Genomic DNA, 19,868 nt, shown 5'->3' on the forward strand with positions numbered 1-19,868 from the left:
TAGATTTCTTAGATTTTAAATTTCTTAGGTTTTCTATTGGTCTCTCCCTATCCCACCTGCCATGTAACTTGTCACTAAAGATACTAGCTAGCTTTTTTAGTCAAGTAATCTAGTCAAAAGTCAAGTGCATGCAGGAGTCACTTGTTTTGTTTTCTTTTGTTCAGTTTCATTTTTCTCTCAATGTTAACACTTCACAAGCCCTGTTAATATTTTAGTGCTCTGTAGGTTTAGGGGCTTTTTGATTTGTTTGTTTGTTTTCCCACATTAGGTTTTGTTTGTTTGCTTACTTGCTTCTTTTGAGGCTGGGTCCCACTATTTACCCTGGGGTGGCCTGGTGTCTCTATGTAAACCATATCGAACTCGAATTCATAAAGCTACTTTTCTTACTGCCTTTGGAGGGCTGGAACTAAAGGTGTGCACCATCACCCAGGCTATATCTTATGTTATTCTTCCATTTAATCTGATTTTCCACTTTCATGAAGCTCAACTTGGGTATAGCAGTTGTAATAGCATTGTGTCCTACTAAGAACCTACTTGTCCATGTATAGGTAATCACATAACTGAATGTACCTGATACACATCTCCTCATATAAAGCTGTTGTCAGTTACATGGCTTGGAATCAATGTTATTTGTTTGGTTATAAATTAAATATGGAAGTTGTATTTGCTCAAAGCAATTCTCTCTTCCCTTCTCTCTCTCTCTCTCTCTTCCTCTCTCTCTCTCTTTTGCAGGAGAATTTGTGAAGTAATTAATGAAGCAGTATGGAAACATAATACAATTTATGTTTCAAGTGCTGGAAATAATGGTCCATGCCTTTCTACAGTGGGTTGTCCAGGAGGAACTACTTCCAGCGTGATAGGTTAGTAAGCTCTACAATTTCAGAAATAGATTTGTTTAAATACAAGCAAAACAAGAGACTAAAGAAGGAAAGCACAAGTTTGAGGTTAGCCCATGATACTAGAGACACCCTGTATCCAAAAGTCTATAAATCAAACAGTAAACCACTGTTAAATTGATTATTATGTCTTATCCTGTATATGAAACACTGAAGGCTCAGGTACTTTCAGTCATTGTGACAGGAAGTTTTCATCTATAGAGTCAAGTTACATAAACAAACCTTCATAATGGTTTAAGTAAGCTTACAGTTTTGTGGGCTGCGTGTGTCCTGTGAGCCACGGGTTGAACATACCTTCACATATACCTTAAATGTGTTCCTAGGAAAATCTGAAGAACTGTGTTACCCAGAATTTATTGTAATTTAGGAAGAGTGCGGTTTAATTAAAAAAGGGCACGACTGCTTCCTGCATGTCACTGCTGCATGCTGGACCCCTGGTACTCTCAGACCCAGGCAGTGGCTTCCTGGCATTAGTTCTTGCACTGTAGGGCCATATAGAACTAACCTTAATTTATCTCAGCGGTGGCTGGCTTCAGTGTGGCACCACACCACGTTAGCCTAGCTATCTTCTGGCCCCAGTGGTCTCTCCGCTCCCATTGCTAGTCACCCTGGCCAGCTGGGAACTCTGGTCCCAGATACCCGGTAATATCAGGAGTCAACAGACTGTAACCCAAAAACCAGATTTATGTGTTAAATACTCAGTGTACAGTACATCCACACGATACACTCACAACCAATTGATAAGGATATAAACCGCCCACCTAGATAAGATAGTCTGTCTGTAGACATCCATCCCAGCTACCTTGGCAATTCAGGACCACCTGGATCTGGGTTGTCCTTCTCTGTTTCCATTTTGATTCTTTCTCCTTCTCTTCCTCCCTACAAAAACTTTGTCCCTGCCTTTTACTGTCCAATCATGGCCTTGATCTAACTTGTGCTAGCCCTCACCTATATAATTACATCATCCTACAAAAGAGGTTTAACAGAATTATCTACACACTTTTTGGCAATTTTTTAATGCACATGCTAATCCTTGAAGTTATTTTTATATGTATAAAAGCAGTGTACATAGTATAACATAAACTTCCTTTGTTTCTGTAGTAAATGGTTTCTCTTAACATTTTTACAAGAGAGACAGTGCTAATGTACATATTAAGCATAGTGTATTCCACTGGGAAAAAATTAGGATGCATGAGATGAATTGTGTTCCCCTTTGTTAATGGCAAAATCCATCCTAATAGGTGTTGGAGCTTATGTTTCTCCTGATATGATGGTTGCAGAGTATTCACTGAGAGAGAAACTACCTGCAAATCAATATACATGGTCTTCTAGAGGCCCAAGGTAAGCACAAGCAATTATTGGAAGTAATGCATGTACTTGATTAGACGTTACACTGTTGGGAGAGTGGCTAGTAGATAAAAAATATTGATAGCCTTGTTTTGAGCAAATTTTGATGTTTAAACTTTGGTAAAACAAATGTGCTTTCACAACTGCTCATGGTAACAGATCCTATGTTCATTTTCAAGTTGTAAACTACTTTGAGCATTTTGGGTGAGATCTATAAGCAAAAAGCTGACAAGTTTTGTTTTTGTTTTTAACATCTGCACTATTTGTGTCTGATTCTAGGAACTTTTTTTTTATTAAGAGATTATATAAGTTAATTTTAATACTACCTCATTAGGACCTCTGGGTACTGACACCTGATTAAAAAAGGAAGTCCATTTTAATTTATCTCTTTATTTCTTTGGAAATGATTTAGAAGAATTTTGATTTTGATTCAGCAACTGACATTGTCAGATGGTGGGTCAATAGGAGTAAGATTGGTTGGTTAAACCTATTCTAGAGGAGGTCACAGTTTTGAAGAATTCACTGAATGTTAAGATATATAGGAAGAAGTTCTATGTGGAGGAGTGCATGGAGTCAAAGATGAGCATGTTTGGTTTAGAACTAATTTACTACACTAAACTAATCTCTGATGTATAAGGAAAGTCTGTGTGGTACCGTCATCATAGGCTGCTCTACTCCATACATCTGATGCCAGTAACAATAGCTATAGATGAGAATCTGAAGTATGGGCTGAAGAGATGGCTCAGCAACTAAAAAGACATAGCAAGAACTCTTACAGAAGACCTGAGTTCAGTTTCCCACACCTATGTCGGTCAGCTCACAACTCGCTACAACTCATCAGAGAACCTGATACCCTGCCCGACCAACACACACACGCACGCACGCACGCACGCACGCACGCACTTAAAAGTAATAAAAATTTTTAAATTTTTTTAAAAAGAAATCCTGTTCACAAAGCCTGTATGTTCAGCAATACAAAAAGTTTATGTTCAGTTAATGTAAAAATTACTAAATTACATTTAAATCTGATTTCTAGATTACAAGTTTTAGGTTGAAATTTAAAATGAAATTATAGTTAAAATAAAAACAGTATTAAGAACTTATTTAAGCTAGCCTTGGCAAATGTCATTTGCTGTAGAAAATTTGAGGAGTTTCTTCATATGATAGTGCAGTTACAGACTGTATGCTTAGCAGATGTAAGGATTAATTTGATCTTCAGCATCAAAACCAAAACTAACGCACAAAGAATTATTTTAGTAAAATCTACAGCAAAGAGTGCAGGTATATGTGGGATCAGAAGGGCTCTGGATCATGTGGTGATTTTTTTTTTTAAAGGAACCCCCAGCTACATGTCATCTTAGGGTTAATTCATATCACTATGTAATGGAGCCTTTGAGGGTGTGATATTGCCCTCAGAGCACTCTTCCTTTTGTCCCAGTTTAACATAGGTTTCATTTTGAAAATGTTAATCTCTGAATTATAATTGCTGCTTTAACACCAGCTTGAATTTTATTCTGCCTTGAAATTTTCTATGCAGTTGAAGCGGGCTTTGAACTTACCCCGTCATGCTTTATAAAACAAGTATTCCAGCATGCTTCTTGGGCAAAATATTATACAAATGACCTCTTCCTAGTTCTTGGTAGAATATTTGTTCCCCTTTGAAAACTCATGAGCCAGATCTCTACAGTCTACATTTTCTCAGCAGTTTTATCTTCCAAATTCCTACAAGAAGATTCCACTAAGCTTTTCCCATAGTATTCAGTGCTTTTCTAGCCTAAATTTTTAAAATCTTACGTATTACTCAGTTCCAAAGAGGTTTACCACAGCTTTGTCACCATTACTAGTTTCTTTGTTTCCTTTTCTGTTGATGGATAAAAGACCCTTCCACTTAGGAGAGAAAGGGTTTATTTTAGTTCCCAGTTCCAAATAAGGTCCATCAGACCAGGGAAGTCATGGGTTCAGAAGCTTGGGAGAACAGAGAGGAATGCATGTTTCTTTGTAGTTCTGAGTTCACTATTTTCATTCCAGGGCTCTGCCACAGGAAATGGTGCCACCACCCATCTTTAGGCTGGGTCTTGTATACATTCCCACAGTCCAACCCAATCTAGACAGTTACTCATTACAGTTCTAGCCAAATGATTCTAGACTGTCAAATTGACAATTAAAAGTAACCACAGAAAATATTTTTCCAAATTTCCAAATTTTGTTTGTTGGTTCTTCATTAAATTCATTTTTAGATTAGCAACTTAAACAAAGGATAGTGAGAAATTAGTTTAAAACCAATAGGAAATCAGTACATTTTTGACTCTGTGTAATTGTCTTCTTCTGGTTGCTAAATAACTAGCTCTCATTGTGACTGTTGGTTGATGCTGCAGATATTATAAGCAAGGTTTTTAACTAGGGGTTTTAAAAAAAATGACTGTCTTTGGGGAAGGATCATGAAAGGAAATTCAACAATCTCTGTGGGGAAATAGCATGTCTCATATCTTTACTTGAGGTACAGAATAGAGCTGTGCTGGGTGCTATTGTGATCTTACAGCTGGTAAGATAACTGATTAAAGGTGCTCACTGCCAAGACATACCACAGAGTTTCATCCTCAGGCCCCATATAATGGAGAGAGCCAAATCCTGTAAGTTGTCTTCTGACCTACACAGGTAGACCATGACACCAGCTTATGACACCACTCCCAACAGCATATCTGTTTCTCTACCTCTCTGTCTCTCTTCTCTCTCTCCCCATCCCTCCTTCCTTTCCTCCCTCTGTGTGAACACACACACACACACACACACACACACACACACACACACACAGTATGATTTTAAAATTCTTTAATGTTTCAGGTGGTGGTGGTTTTGCATGCCTTTAATCCCAATACACAGGAAGCAGAGACAGTCAGATCTCTGTGGTCAAGACAAGTTTGGTCTACAGAATGAGTTCCGTGATAGCCAGGGCTACACAGAAAAACCCTCTGTCAAACTTTAAACTTTAGAAAATTTAAAATTAGATATAAAGGGATGTTATGTTTCTGTTAGACAAAGTGAAACTTTTCTGATATATGTAAAAGAAATACCTTCATTAAAGGGTTAGGACATTCAAATAGCTGACCCCTATGCCTTTCTTACATACACATAGATACATAGGCACAAACATTTCACTTAAAAGGAAAAAAAATGTGTTGAGAAATTAGCAATGTTTGGTCATTTTTCTTCCATTATTGCCTCATAATAATATTTCTGCCTTCTGTCTTTTTTCTTTTATAATTACTGCAATTATAGTATCATTTAGGACCTCACTTGGGACCTTTTAAAGATTGCTCATGCCCAGCTATCTTCACCTTTTTTCTGTTTAGTGCTGATGGGGCCCTTGGTGTGAGCATCAGTGCACCAGGAGGTGCTATTGCTTCTGTGCCTAACTGGACATTGAGGGGGACTCAGCTAATGAATGGGACATCAATGTCTTCCCCCAATGCCTGTGGTGGCATTGCCCTGGTACTTTCAGGTAAGGATATTGCATACTTTTCTCTTCTGTATTGTAGGCTATGCTTTCTGAAGTTCTCATGGTGAGAGTAGAAAATGATTCATGGGATAATAATCTTTTGAGTGTATATTCAGTCATTCAGGAAATAAACTGTATTGACTACTATTAATGATTATCAAATAGTATTTTAGTTCTGGAGCTAAATCAATGGATAGAATATCAAAAGATGATGGGGAATTTATTGCAGAATGCAGACTGTAAACAAATTCAGAATGTTTATACTACATTACCAAGTGTTGAATGTTGTACAGTATTAAATAGGGTGTCACCAGGTCACTTAGAACTCAGACTTCTGCCTCAAACCTGTCCTCTTCAGGTCTTACTTTCCACCTGCCTCTTCTAGTTCCTATCCCTAGTCAGTAGTCACCTGAGGGGGAGTCAGACCTCCAGGACAAATTCTAGGCTCTACTCATTTCTACTCCTTCAAACTCACCAAATATTTCAAGGTCATATGTCTCTCTTTGCATACTCAACTTTTTTGCCTAAAAATCCTTTCTGCCATGTTTCATATTTGAAAACTCATATTCTACATAGCTCATCTACCAGTTGTTCCTAATGGACTTTCATCTTTTCTGGATTTTCCTTAGTTTGCATTTATGGGGTACTTGATTGGTTTTGTTTTTGTTTTTTTGTTTTGTTTTGTTTTGTTTATGTTTTTGTGGTTTTTTGCATATTACAATATCTAAATGTAACATTTGAAGGATTTGAGGACAAAAATAGTATAGTATTCATTAACAATGAGTAATATGTTGGCAATAACCTTCTGTGTTTGAAATCTGGCTATACACTGTAATCACATGGTACATAGTCTTTGAAGATTCTGATCTGCCATGAAACATGTCCGGTGTTTTTGATTTGTTTAAGTTCCACTGGTGATTATAAAATAGAATTGAGTTGAAAATTGCTGTTGTCAGCCGTAGTGCTGAATCTATGATATTTTAAAGAAAGTGCCATTAGAATGCGCTAAGATGCCTGCTTGGTATATCCATGTCGTATCTACATAGCTTGCATTGATGTGATTGGAGGTTGGCATGCAATGATTTTTTTTTTTTCTTAAAAGTATTTGTGTGATGCAGGCAGTTTAAATCAACAGTTTAATTTTTAAGAAAACATTTGGAAGTGAATGTTAAAAGGAGACAACAGAAGATTGTACATGTTAAAATCTTGGTGAAGGGGGAGTGTTTCAACTAGTGAGTTCATTAACATTAGTTTCTTAGGTTTTTGATTGTTTGTTTTTAGGGCTGAAAGCAAATAATGTTGACTATACTGTTCACTCAGTCAGAAGAGCTCTAGAAAACACTGCAATAAAAGCTGACAATATAGAAGTATTTGCCCAAGGACATGGAATTATTCAGGTACTATTGTCTGTGTACAAAATAACTAGAAAGCATTGAGATAATGTTGTAAATATTGCTCTGTAATGGTGATTCAGCATGTCTCAACTCTAGATGTGGCCATTATAGAACTATAATAAAAAAGAACACAAAGACTCTTTATAGGTAAAAGAGATTAGCTTCATTTAAGTAAAAGAAACATTGAGGGTGTATAGAGATTAGAAATTCAAAGTGGTAAAAGTAAGCATTGGTTTGGTCAGGCATAAGTTACTGAGTGACCTTAGATCACATGAGAATAACGGAATGCAGACTGAAGTAGAAGATCATCAGAATGGTATTTTCTTTATTTTTTTTTCTTTTTCTATTTCTTTTTTCAGTTTTTCGAGACAGGGTTTCTTTGTTGCCCTAGCTGTCCTGGAACTAGCTCTGTAGACCAGGCTGGCTTCCAAACATAAAGATCTCCCTGTCTCTGTCTCCCACATGCTGGGATTAAAGGCATAGGCTACCACTGCCAAGCTGGTTTGCCATCTTAACTGTGGTATTGATTTAGTTTAGAGATGTGAATATAGAAACTAGCTTTGATATAGCTGAAATGTAATTGATTCATAATTTGCAATAAAATATTTTCTTCACCTAGCCATTTACATGTTACCGTTTATATTCTTTTAGGTTGACAAAGCTTATGACTACCTCATTCAGAATACATCATTTGCTAACAGATTAGGTTTTACAGTTACAGTTGGAAATAACCGTGGCATCTACCTCCGAGATCCTGTTCAGGTGGCTGCTCCTTCAGATCATGGTGTTGGCATTGAGCCTGTATTTCCAGAGAACACAGGTGAGTACTAGGGTGGCAATAAGCAGAAACATTTGTGTTTGTGCCTTAAATGAATGGTAAAAAAAAAAAAAGAATGCAGCTTGTCTAATGTTTTTAAAGCAATGGTTATCCACCTTCCTAATACTTTTACCCTTTAATACAATTCCTCATGTTGTGGTGACCCCCAACCATAAAATTATGACTGTCATTTTGTCAGTTATGAATTGTAATGTAAATATCTGTGTTTTCTGGTGGACTTAGGCAACCACTGTGAAGGATTTGTCATGACCACTCACTGTTCTTAGGAGAAGATACAAATTAACAAGTGATTATTTTAAAACTTAATAGATTTGGTGGAAAATATTAGAGACCCCACGACCATGGCAGTTCAATCAGCATCTTGACAATGGAGGAAAAGAGTTGACCCAGGCCTTCAGTGGCCCATATTTTTATTATGCCTGTAATAAAATTACACAGATTAATTTTCTGTCCATGTCTCATTCCTTGAAATAGAAGACAGAGCTTTAGGTGAGTGTTGGAAGTAAAACATACCTGTGGGGAGGTGAGGAATTGTCCTTCTATACCTTGCAGTTTATTTTAGTCAGCTGCTTGATCTCTATGAGCAGTGATACAAAAGATGTTTATAAAACTTAGCAGTGTTGGATAAAAATATGCGTGAATGACGAGAAGATGCTGCATTTTTGTTTGTTATAATTTGTGTGTTCTGTCTAATGAATTATACAATTGACTGAACTAAATTTTCTTAATAGAACTTCTCAGGGAAAAGAGGAAATTCTGAGTTTAATTTTGATTTTTTTTTTTTAAATGCCAGAAAACTCTGAAAAAATATCCTTCCAGCTTCATTTAGCTTTAACTTCAAATTCATCTTGGGTTCAATGTCCCAGCCATTTGGAACTCATGAATCAATGTCGGCACATAAACATACGTGTGGACCCCAGGGGCTTAAGAGAAGGGTTACATTATACAGAGGTATTGTCACATCTACTGCTTTTCTTTTCTCTTTGAAATTTTTTAAGAGGTGAAAGTGAACAATCCCTGAATTGTTATGTTTTCTCTTTCATTAAAAAAAGCAACCATATACCTTTTCACTTGCTAGATTTTCTAGCTTTTCTGTATCCATTTAAGCAGTTATATAGTGTTACATCCTTCTGTGAAGAAGGATAAGGGGAGATACAGATAGCAAAGCCTTTTTGATCAGGCCTCAGTACTTTGTTAATTGTTCAGTGTAGCTAAATTTGGTGCTGTGGTTAGCTTTATTTACTATTTCGAGGAAACATTTGTTAAATGTGGCAGTTGTAAATAAACAAAATAGTATGTAATTAATCTTTGTACAAAAGTATTTATAGTGCTAAGTTTTTGTTTGTGATAGAGAGTAATAAAATGCCTTTTTTTTTTAAACTTGATACTTTATTACCTGTTCAACTCAGTCATGATTTGCTATGTAATTTTGGGGACTTTGGGTTATTATGTGAGTTAATGTCAGTAATCTAGTATAAACTTATCTGTTCGACCTTTAAATTTTAAGATTAGATTATTTTATGCTTACATTACACCTTTTGCTTCCTGTTCTGCAACTTTTTTCATGGATGTTGAAACTTACCATTCTTTCTTCAAGGTATGTGGGTATGATATAGCATCCCCCAATGCAGGTCCTTTATTCAGAGTTCCAATCACTGCAGTTATAGCAGCAAAGTAAGTAAGATGTTTAGCTTATTATTATGTATAAATTGTTAATGCCTATATATGATATAGTATTGATTTTTGGAGGATTGCCCAGAAGTAACTAACTAGAAAGATTAGGATAGAAGCAGGCAACTAGGTTCTGCTCCTAGCTAGCATTCTAGTTGGCATATAGTTAGCAATGCTATTTCTTTTATTAGTTGAGGGCATCTGCCCACCTTCTATTGAAATGTCTTGCCCATACTACCATTGACTCCATACTGCCCAACTGCGAGACTATTTCTGCCTTTATTTCACCTCTCTTCTCACTCAGTAGTGATTCTTCATCCTCCTCTGTGGCACCCTGCTTTACCTTCCTGTGTCTGTGATCATGCTCTCCTGAAGCTTCTGATTACTTTCTACTTCCAGCCTTATTCTTTCCATCTTAAGCATTCTGGAATCAGGAAATTTAACTTTGATAATATTACTTCCTGCTTTAAACACACCAGGAGCATTCCTTAAGGATCAGGTTTACAGTCCTTAAAAAGCACTCAAGAATAACTTAAAATTACAGTCCCAGATAGTTTCCTATCACTGAGTAACTAAAGTATACATTTTTAGCCAGCTCTCTCTCCTGACACTCATGGTTTCCTTGGTATTTATGCATTTGCACTACTGGTTTCTTTGCTTCATTTGCCTGTCTGTTACATAGGCAGACTTATTTCTGGTCATTCTAGGTGAGGGGAGATCCTTCTGTATTTGAAACGTTTTGCAAACTCCCGGACAGTCTTCAGCTAATGTGTTTCAATTTTTTAAAATTTAATAAGTATCATTTGATTGCAAGTCCTCTGAGGATGTAAGATGTATTTACACAGTCTAATACCATTGGGGAGGTATTTGAGTTAAATATTAATTATGTAATAGGCCTCAGCCAATGAGGCCTATAGGATAAAATTGATAAGATTAAAATATGGCATGTACATGGGAAAATTACATCACAGTTAAATTCTCCCATATATATTTTGTGTAAGTTCAGTGGGAATTTAGACAAGACTTTCAACAATCTGCAGGCTCACTCTTAGGATGTAACCATTCTTCTGTTTTTCTCAATTTCTTTTTGGAGCTTGCTATATTAAATGTTTTTTCTCTCCCCACCAATTGTTATAGAGCAAAGAAAGGGTTATATTTTACCCATTGTAATATTTCTAGCTACAAATAACAGTACCTCATACATAGGAGGTACTCATTTCTTATTTGTAAAATAAAGACAATGTAATTGCAACCTGTGTTTTATTTCCATAACACATAGTTACCCATTTGATGTTTACATTTCTTGGATTGCTTATGGAAGTAGTTTGTCTTTGGGGCATTTTAAAACTGCAAGGGGGGACTTAATTTATTATGTATTACTCATACATCTGTAAGACTATCACTGACACAAAATATATTTCAATTTTAACATCGGAAACTCATGGTTGGGTGTGGTGGTGTATGCCTTTAATCCCAGCACTTGGGAGGCAGAAGTAGGCAGATCTCCTGTGAATTTGAGGTCAGCCTGGTTTACAAGGGAAGTCCAAGGACAGCTAGGAGATATACAAGAGAAACCTTATCTGAGAATTTTTTTTTTTATTTTTAGAAATCAGAGTTGAGAGTCTGGAATTTTGTAAAATTGCTTTAATGGGAGACAGCATGAGCTTTTTACTGTTTCTGTGTCAAGAAACATCTGTGTGCTGCTGTCAAAGGTTGTATCTACTGCTGTGTTACAGAATGAGGGAGTATTGTACCTGCAGTTGTTACTGACTTACCGCAGCTTCCTGAGGTTATTGTTAGCAAGCTGGTCTCCTGCCTGCCACTGCTGGATAACATCTAGAATTGATGACCATATTGTTTATATGTATAGTTTGATTTTTAGAATATCATGTTTAATTTTTTTTTAATTTTCAGAGTAAATGAATCATCACATTATGATCTAGCCTTTACAGATGTACATTTTAAACCTGGTCAGATTCGAAGACATTTTGTTGAGGTTCCTGAGGGGGCAACTTGGGCTGGTAAGTAAAATTTGTCTGTGATGTTTTTACTTTTTAAACCTTTTAGAGAATTTGTGAACTGCTGGTGATGTGCTATTATTATGTTGATTTCCTCCTGAGAGTTCTCAGGAGTTACTCTTTATATCTTTTATGTCTATAGTAGGCCCTTAGGAGGACTGCTTCTAGAGGGCTTTTCTGTAGAGTACCTTAGAAAATTCTAACTTGCTGAGGAAGAGGTAGAATGAAGTCGTGAGATGACCCTGCTTTGGGGGAATGAGTCTGGGCTCAGGTGTAGGCTACTATTTAACTTGGAACATCTGGTTTTATGTAGCGGCGTTTCTATCTTAACTGATACTACTTACCCTCTTCTCTAAGAGTAAACAATTATAAAGTGTTTATTTATGTTAAGGTAACCTTCATACTCGTTTTTTTTTTTTCTTTTTAATTGGATTTTTTTAAAATTTATATTTCAAATGTTATTCCCTTTCCTGGTTTCCCATCCATAAGTTCCCTATTCCATTCCCTTTCCCCCTTTTCCTATGACGGTGTTCCCCCACCCATCCACCTACCCTTTCCCACCTCCGGGCCCTGACATTCCCCTACACAGAGGGGTCAGCCTTAGCAGGACCAAAAGCTTCTCTTCCCATTGGTGCCCAACCAGGCCATCCTCTGCTACACATGCAGCAGGAGCCATGGGTCAGTCCATGTGTACATGGTAGTTTAGTCCTGGGAGCTGGTTGGTATTACTGTTCTTATGGAGTTGATTGCAAGACCTTTTACCTCCTTCAGTCGGTTCTCTTAACTCTTCCACTAGGGACCCCAATTCTCATTTCAATGATCAGCTGTGAGCATCTGCCTCTGTATTTGTCATGCTCTGGCAGAGGCTCTCCGGAGTTAGCTATATCAGGCTCCTGTCAGCAAGCACTTCTTGGCATCAGCAATATTTTCTGGGTTTGGTGGATGTATGTATATGGATTGGATCCCCAGGTGGGGCAGGCTCTGAAAGGCCATTCCTTCATTCTCTGCTTCAAGCTTTGTCTCCATTCCTCCTCCTCTATGAATATTTTTATTCCCCCTTCTAAGAAAGACTGAAGGATACACACTTTAATTGCCCTTCTTTTGAGCTTCATGTGGTCTGTGGATTGTACCATTAGTGATCTGAGCTTTAGGGCTAATATCCACTTAGAAGTGAGTGTAAACCATGTGTGGTTTTTTTGTGATTGGGTTACCTCACTCAGGGTGATATTTTCTAGTTCAATCCATTTCCCTTTGAATTTCATGAAGTCATTGTTTTTGATAGCTGAGTAGTACTCCCTTGTGTAGATGTACCACATTTTCTATATCCATGCCTCTATTGAAGGGCATCTGGGTTCTTTCCAGCTTCTGGCTATTATAAATAAGGCTGCTATGAACATAGTGGAGCATGTGTTTTTGATGTATGTTGGGGCATCTTTTGGGTATATGCCCAGGAGTGGTATAGCTGGGTCCTCAGGTAGTACTATGGCCAATTTCCTGAGGAACCACCAGACTGATTTACAGAGTGGATGTGCCAGCTTGCAGTCCCATCAACAATGGAGGAGTGTTCCTTTTTCTCCACATCCTTGCAAGCATCTGTTGTCACCTGAGTTTTTTATCTTAGCCACTCTGACTGGTGTGAGGTGTAATTTCAGGGTTGTTTTGACTATCATTTCCCTGAACACTAAGGATGTTGAACATTTCTTTATGTAATTCTCAGCCATTCAATAATCCTGAGCTGAGAATTCTTTGTTTAGCTCTGCACCCCATTTTTTAATAGGGTTATTTGATTCTCTGGAGTCTGAGTTCTTTGTATATATTAGATATTATTAGCCCTTTATCGGATGTAGGATTGGTAAAGATCTTTTCCCAATGTGTTGGTTGCCATTTTGTCCTAATGACAGTGTCCTTAGCCTTACAGAACCTTTGTAATTTTATGAAGTCCCATTTGTTGATTCTTGATCTTAGAGCATAACCCATTCGAGTTCTGTTCATGAAAATTTCCCCAGTGCCCATGTATGTGTTCGAGGCTCTTCCCCACTTTTTCCTCTATTAGTTTGAGTGTATCTGGTTTAATGTGGAGGTCTTTGATCCACTTGGACTTGACCTTTGTACAAGGTGATAAGAATGGGTTGATTTGCATTCTTCTACATGCTGACCTCTAGTTGAACCAGCACCATTTGTTGAAAATGCTGTCTTTTTTTCCATTGGATGGTTTTGGCTCCTTTGTCAAAGATCAAGTGACCATAGGGTGTGGGTTCATTTCTGGGTCTTCAATTCTATTCCATTGATCTACCTGCCTGTCTCTGTATCAATACCATACAGTTTTTTATCACTATTGCTCTGTGATACAACTTGAAGTCAGTGATGGTGATTTCCACAGAAGATCTTTTATAGTTGAGGATAGTTTTCACTATCCTGGGTGGTTTTTTTATTCCAAACGAACTTGCAGATTGTTCGTTCTAACTCTATGAAGAATCGAGTTGGAATTTTGATAGGGATTGCATTGAATCCTTGCTTTGGGCAAGATGGCCATTTTTTTCTATATGAATCCTGCCAATCTCTGAGCATGGGAGGGCTTTCCATCTTCTGAGATCATCTTTGATTTCTTTCTTCAGAGACTTGAAGTTCTTGTCATACAGATCTTTCACTTGCTTGGTTAGAGTCACACTGAGGTATTTTATGTTATTTGGAACTACTATGAAGGGTGTCATTTCCCTAATTTCTTTCTCAGCCTGTTTATCCTTTGAGTAGAAGTAGGCTACTGACTAGTTTGAGTTAATTTTATATCTAGCCACTTTGCTGAAGTTGTTTATCAGGCTTAGTAGTTTTCTGGTGGAACTTTTGAAGTCACTTAAGGATACTATCATACCATCTGCAAATTGGGATATTTTGACTTCTTCCTTTCCAATTTGTATCCCTTTGATCTCCTTTCATTGTCTGATTGCTCTGTCTAGGACTTAGAGTACTATATTGAATAAGTAGGAAGAGAGTGGGAAGCCTTGTCTAGTCCCTAATTTTAGTGGGGTTGCTTCAAGTTTCTCCATTCAGTTTGATGTTGGCTACTGGTTTGCAGTATATTGCTTTTACTATGTTTAGATGTGGCCTTGAATTCCTAATCTTCCAAGAGTTTTATCATGAAGGAGTGTTGAATTTTGTCAAATGCTTTCTCTATCTTTTTTTTTTTTTTTTGGAGTTTGTTTACATAGTGCATTACGTTGATGGAGTTTCATATATTGAACCATCCCTGCATCCCTGGGATGAAGCTTACTTGCTCATGATGGATGATCATTTTGATGTGTTCTTGGATTTGTTTGCGAGAATTTTATTTAATCTTTTTGCATTGATATTTGTAAGGGAAATTGGTCTGAAGTTCTCTTTCTTTGTTGGGTCTTTTTATGGTCTAGGGATAAGTATAATTGTGGCTTCATAGAAGGAATTGGGTAGTGCTTCTTCTGTTTCTATTTTGTGGAATAGTTTGTATAGTATTAGTATGAGGTATTCTATGAAGGTCTGATAGAATTCTGCACTAAAGACATCTGGTCCAGGACTTTTTTTGGTTGAGAGATTTTTTTTTTTTTTTTTTCAGAGTTAGGGACCGAATCCAGGGCCTTGCGCTTGCTAGGCAAGCGCTCTACCACTGAGCTAAATCCCAACCCTGGTTGAGAGATTTTTAATAACTGATTTTCTCCAAGAACCAGCTCCTGGTTTTGTTGATTCCTTATATAGTCCTTTTTGCTTATACTTGGTTGATTTCAGCCCTGAGTTTGATTATTTCCTGCCCTCTACTCCTCTTCGGTATACTTGCTTCTTTTTGTTCTAGAGCTTTTAGGTGTGCTGTCAAGCTGCTGACATATGCTCTCTCCTGTTTCTTTTTGGAAGCACTCAGAGCTACGACTTTTCCACTTAGCACTGCTTTCCTTGTGTCCCATACGTTTGGGTATGTTGTCCCTTCATTTTCATTAAATTCCAAAAAGTCTTTAATTTCTCTATTTCTTCCTTGACCAAGTTCTCATTAAGTAGGTCATTGTTCAACTTCCATGTATATGCGGGTGTTCTGTTGTTTATTTTGTTATTGAAGAGCAGCCTTAGTCTGTGGTGGTCTGATAGGGTGCATAGAATTATTTCTATCTTCCTGTGTCTGTTGAGGCCTGTTTTGTGACCGATTATATGGTCAGTTTTGGGCAGGGTACTATGAGGCACTGAGAAGAAGGTATATCCTTTTGTTTTAGGATGGAATGTTCCATAAATATCTGTTATGTCCATTTGGTTCATAACTTCTGTTAGTTTCTCTATGTCTCTGTTTAGTTTCTGTTTCCATGATCTGTCCATTGATGAGAGTGGGGTGTTGAAACCTCCTACTATTATTGTGTGAGGTGCAATGTGTGCTTTGAGCTTTAGTAAGGTTTCTTTTCTGAATGTAGGTGCCTTTGCATTTGGAGCGTAGATACTCAGGATTGAGAGTTCGTCTTGGTGGATTTTTTTCTTCGATGAGTCTGAAGTGTGCCCTTCCTTATCCTTTCTGGTAACTTTTGGTTGAAAGTTGATTTTATTGGATATTACAGTGGCTACTCCAGCTTGTTTCTTGGGACCATTTGCTTGGAAAAATTGTTTTCCAGTGTTTTACTCTGAGGTAGTTTCTGTCTTTGTCACTGAAGTGTGTTTTCTGTATGCAGCAAAATGCTTGGTCCTCCTTACTTGTCCAGTGTGTAAGTTCTTTTTATTGGGGAGTTGAGGACATAGATATTAAGAGATAGTGATTGTTTATTGTTATTTTTGTTGTTAGAGGTAGAATTACATTTGTGTGCTCTGTTCCTTTGGTTTTACTGCAAGAAGATTACTTCTTGCTTTTTCTAGGGTGTAATTTCTCTCCTTGTGTTGGGCTTTACCATTTATTATCCTTTGTAGGACTGGATTTATGGAAAGATATTGTGTAAATTTGCTTTTGTCATGGAATATCTTGTTTTCTCCATCTATGTTAATTGAGAGTTTTGTAGGATACAGTAACCTGGGCTGGCATTTGTGTTCTCTTAGGGTCTGTATGACATCAGTCCAGGATCTTCTGGCCTTCATAGTCTTTGGTGAGAAGTCTGGTGTGATTCTGATAGGTCTGCCTTTATATGTTACTTGATGTTTTTCCCTCATTGCTTTTAATGTTCTTTGTTTTGTGCATTTTGTGTTTTGACTATCATATGACGGATGGAGTTTCTTTTCTGGTCCAGTCTATTTGGAGTTCTGTAGGCTTCTTTTATATTTATGGGCATCTCTTTCTTTATGTTAGGGGAGTTTTCTTCTATGATTTTGTTGAAGATATTTACTGGCCCTTTAAGTTGGGAGTCCTCTCTCTCTCTTCTATACCTGTTATCCTTAGGTTTGATCTTCTCATTGTGTCCTGGATTTCCTGGATGTTTTGGGTTAGAAGTTTTTTGCATTTTACATTTTTTTGATGGTTGTCTCAATGTTTTTTATGATGTCTTCTGCCCCTGAGATTTTCTCTTCTATATCTTGTATTCTATTGGTGATGCTTGGCGTCTATGACTCCTGATCTCTTTCCTAAGCTTTCTATCTACAGGGTTGTCTCCTTTTGTGCTTGCTTCATTGTTTCTATTTCCATATTTAGATCCTGGATGATTTTGTTCAATCCCTTTACTTGTTTAGTTGTGTTTTCTTGTAATTCTTTAAGGGATTTCTATGTTTCCTCTTTAAGGGATTGTGTGTGTTTACCTGTGTTGTCCTGTATTTATTTAAGGGAATTATTTATGGTTTTAAAGTGCTCTATCATCATCATGAGATGTGATTTTACGTCCAGGTCTTGTTTTTCCAGGGTGTTGGGATATCCATTATTTGCTTTGGTGAGAGAACTGGGCTCTAATGATGCCAAGAAGTCTTGGTTTCCATTGCTTTTAGGTTCCTGGGCCTGCCTCTGGCCATCTGGTTGTCTCTGGTTTTAGTTGGTCTTGCTGTCTCTTACAGTGTTTTGACCCTCTTGTAAGCCTGTTTGTCAGCACTCCTGGAGACCAGCTTTTTTCCAGTAATATCCGGGTACAGAGATAAGTGTCACAGTGTCAGTTGTGGAAGCAGGCAGAAATGAGAAGGATCCTGTCCCAGACTGCTCTTTTTTTTTTTTTTTTTTTTTTTTTGTTCTTTTTTTTTCCGGAGCTGGGGACCAAACCAGGGCCTTGCTCTTCCTAGGCAAGCGCTCTACCACTGAGCTAAATCCCCAACCCCCAGACTGCTCTTGTGTTCCTGTGTCCTGAGGTCTCCAGACTGGTCTCTCAGAGCAGAGCAGAATGGTGGTCTTCCCTCTGCTTTCAGGTATTTCAGAACTTCTGGAGACTGGCTTTCAAGCACTGGGTGTAGGCAGAGACCGAGACCGGAAGGATCCTGTTCCTGATTGCTCCTAGGTTCCTGTGTTCAGAGGGCCCTAGGCAAATTCTTCTTGGGCCAGGAATATGAGTAGAAGTCAACCTTCATACTTTTAACAGTTTGTACTGTTAGCAGTTTGTCGTATTTGGTGATAGAAAGATATTTACAGTAAAATTGTGAGTTGAAATTGTAGGCTATTTTATGGTCAAGTTGTGGAATTTCCTGTGCTGCTGTCTTAACATAGGTCCTCTTGGGGTTATGTAGCTCATGGCTTTGATAAAATTCATTAATTGTGGGACCAAAGAGTAAATATCACTTCACAGTGTTAGACTACAAATGTTCTGATGGCTTCTATTTCATATTATTCAAAATATTATCAAAACGTCATGTGTGTACTCGTAGCGATTAGTTAATTTCCCCTCTCTGCTCCCTGGTCTGTAAGAACCAAACTTTATTTTGGTTCCCTTAAATTAGAGCGAGTGTTCCTTAAAAAATCTTGCCTCTTCATAATTTTGGTTTACCTCTGGCCATGCAGGACAGTAAAGCTAAGCAGGTGTGCCTCTGATGGTGATACTTCAAGGAAATAAGCAGAAGTACATAGAGTAAGCTAGGACGAAAATTTAGGCATGATAAATAGGGGGCATCTAAAATTATAATTTTATTGTGAATTAATTTGCTTTCCAATTAAAACAAGAGAAAGGAGATATTTATTCAAATTCCTAGTTGTAATTGTTTATGGATCCAGAATCAGTTTTGTTCTTTCTGGAACAAAAAGTTCCAGAAGTAACTGGAAGGATTACTATAGTAAGGTTTGTTGGTTACTTAATAATGATTTATTTCTTACAGAATATCATCTATACTTATACTCTGTTCTTTGTCTCATGAAACTTATAGCTTTCCTTGGAAAAAACAAGTTTAGGGATTAGAGAGAAGAGTGATTAAGAGCACTTGCTGCTCATTCAGAGAGATTGGGTTTGATTCAAACCACCCACACAAAGGCTACCACCCATTTATAACTCCAGTTTCAGAGTATCCAGTGAGCTCTTCAGCAGGCAGCAGATAATGTGCATGTTGTGCAGACCTACAGGAATACGAGCACCCACATATATATATAAAATATAAATAAATCTAAAACATACGATTTTTATTTTTTAAATAAACAGATTAAATTTTAATAATTTCATAATCATTTTATGAGCATCTTAATTCTTGCCAGTTTAAAATTTAATTTCTTTAATTCTTTATAGAAGTTACCGTGTGTTCGTGTTCTTCTGAGGTATCAGCAAAATTTGTTCTTCATGCAGTACAGCTTGTGAAGCAGAGAGCATATCGAAGTCATGAATTTTATAAGTTTTGTTCCCTTCCAGAAAAAGGAACACTCATTGAAGCCTTTCCTGTTCTGGTAAGTTTATCTAACAGGAAAATCCCTAGACATTATGGGTTGTACCTAGACCATGTAAGAGATTTTAGATTCTGTTCATGCCTGTCAGTAATGCAGGATGATTGGTAATTTAATGAAGAATACTAAAATCCAGTGCTGTAGAGACGGCTCAGGGCTTGAGTACTTGCTGCCCTTGTAGAATAGGCTGCCTCAGCTCGCAGCACCCACTTGGCAGCTTATAACCATCTGTAACTCCAGTTTTAAGGGATCCTGTGCCCTCTCTGATCTCCTCATGCACTGGGAAAACACCAAATGCAAGCAAAAATTTATATCCATAAACTAAAAATAAATCAATCTTTAAAGAAGAAAAACAAGAAACCCTGAAAACCAAACCAGTTTTCATAGTGCTTAACTGTAATCCTAGCATTTGGGAGACAGAAGTAGGAAGAGCTCCAAGACCAGCA

At 37.4% G+C, this 19,868-nt stretch overlaps 1 protein-coding gene across 7 annotated transcripts in view; it reads left to right on the top strand.

The window, feature by feature from the left end:
* The window catches only part of Tpp2 (tripeptidyl peptidase 2), an 85,068-nt gene that overhangs the window by 39,398 nt on the left and 25,802 nt on the right, over nt 1-19,868 (top strand). For all 7 annotated transcript variants that reach the window (XR_015628947.1, XR_015628945.1, XR_015628948.1 and 4 more), the window contains 9 exon segments: nt 733-860; nt 2,138-2,237; nt 5,594-5,742; nt 7,021-7,136; nt 7,785-7,953; nt 8,765-8,922; nt 9,569-9,645; nt 11,557-11,663; nt 19,271-19,425. Coding sequence is in view for 2 of the 7 variants with exons in the window: in XM_087567831.1 (XP_087423957.1) it covers nt 733-860; nt 2,138-2,237; nt 5,594-5,742; nt 7,021-7,136; nt 7,785-7,953; nt 8,765-8,922; nt 9,569-9,645; nt 11,557-11,663; nt 19,271-19,425 (1,159 nt within the window). In the remaining 5 variants the exon portion in view is untranslated.

This window comes from Rattus norvegicus, chromosome 9, assembly GCF_021556685.1.
Source record: "Rattus norvegicus strain SHRSP/BbbUtx chromosome 9, alternate assembly SHRSP_T2T, whole genome shotgun sequence".
In the NCBI taxonomy this organism is placed as follows: Eukaryota; Metazoa; Chordata; class Mammalia; order Rodentia; family Muridae; genus Rattus; species Rattus norvegicus.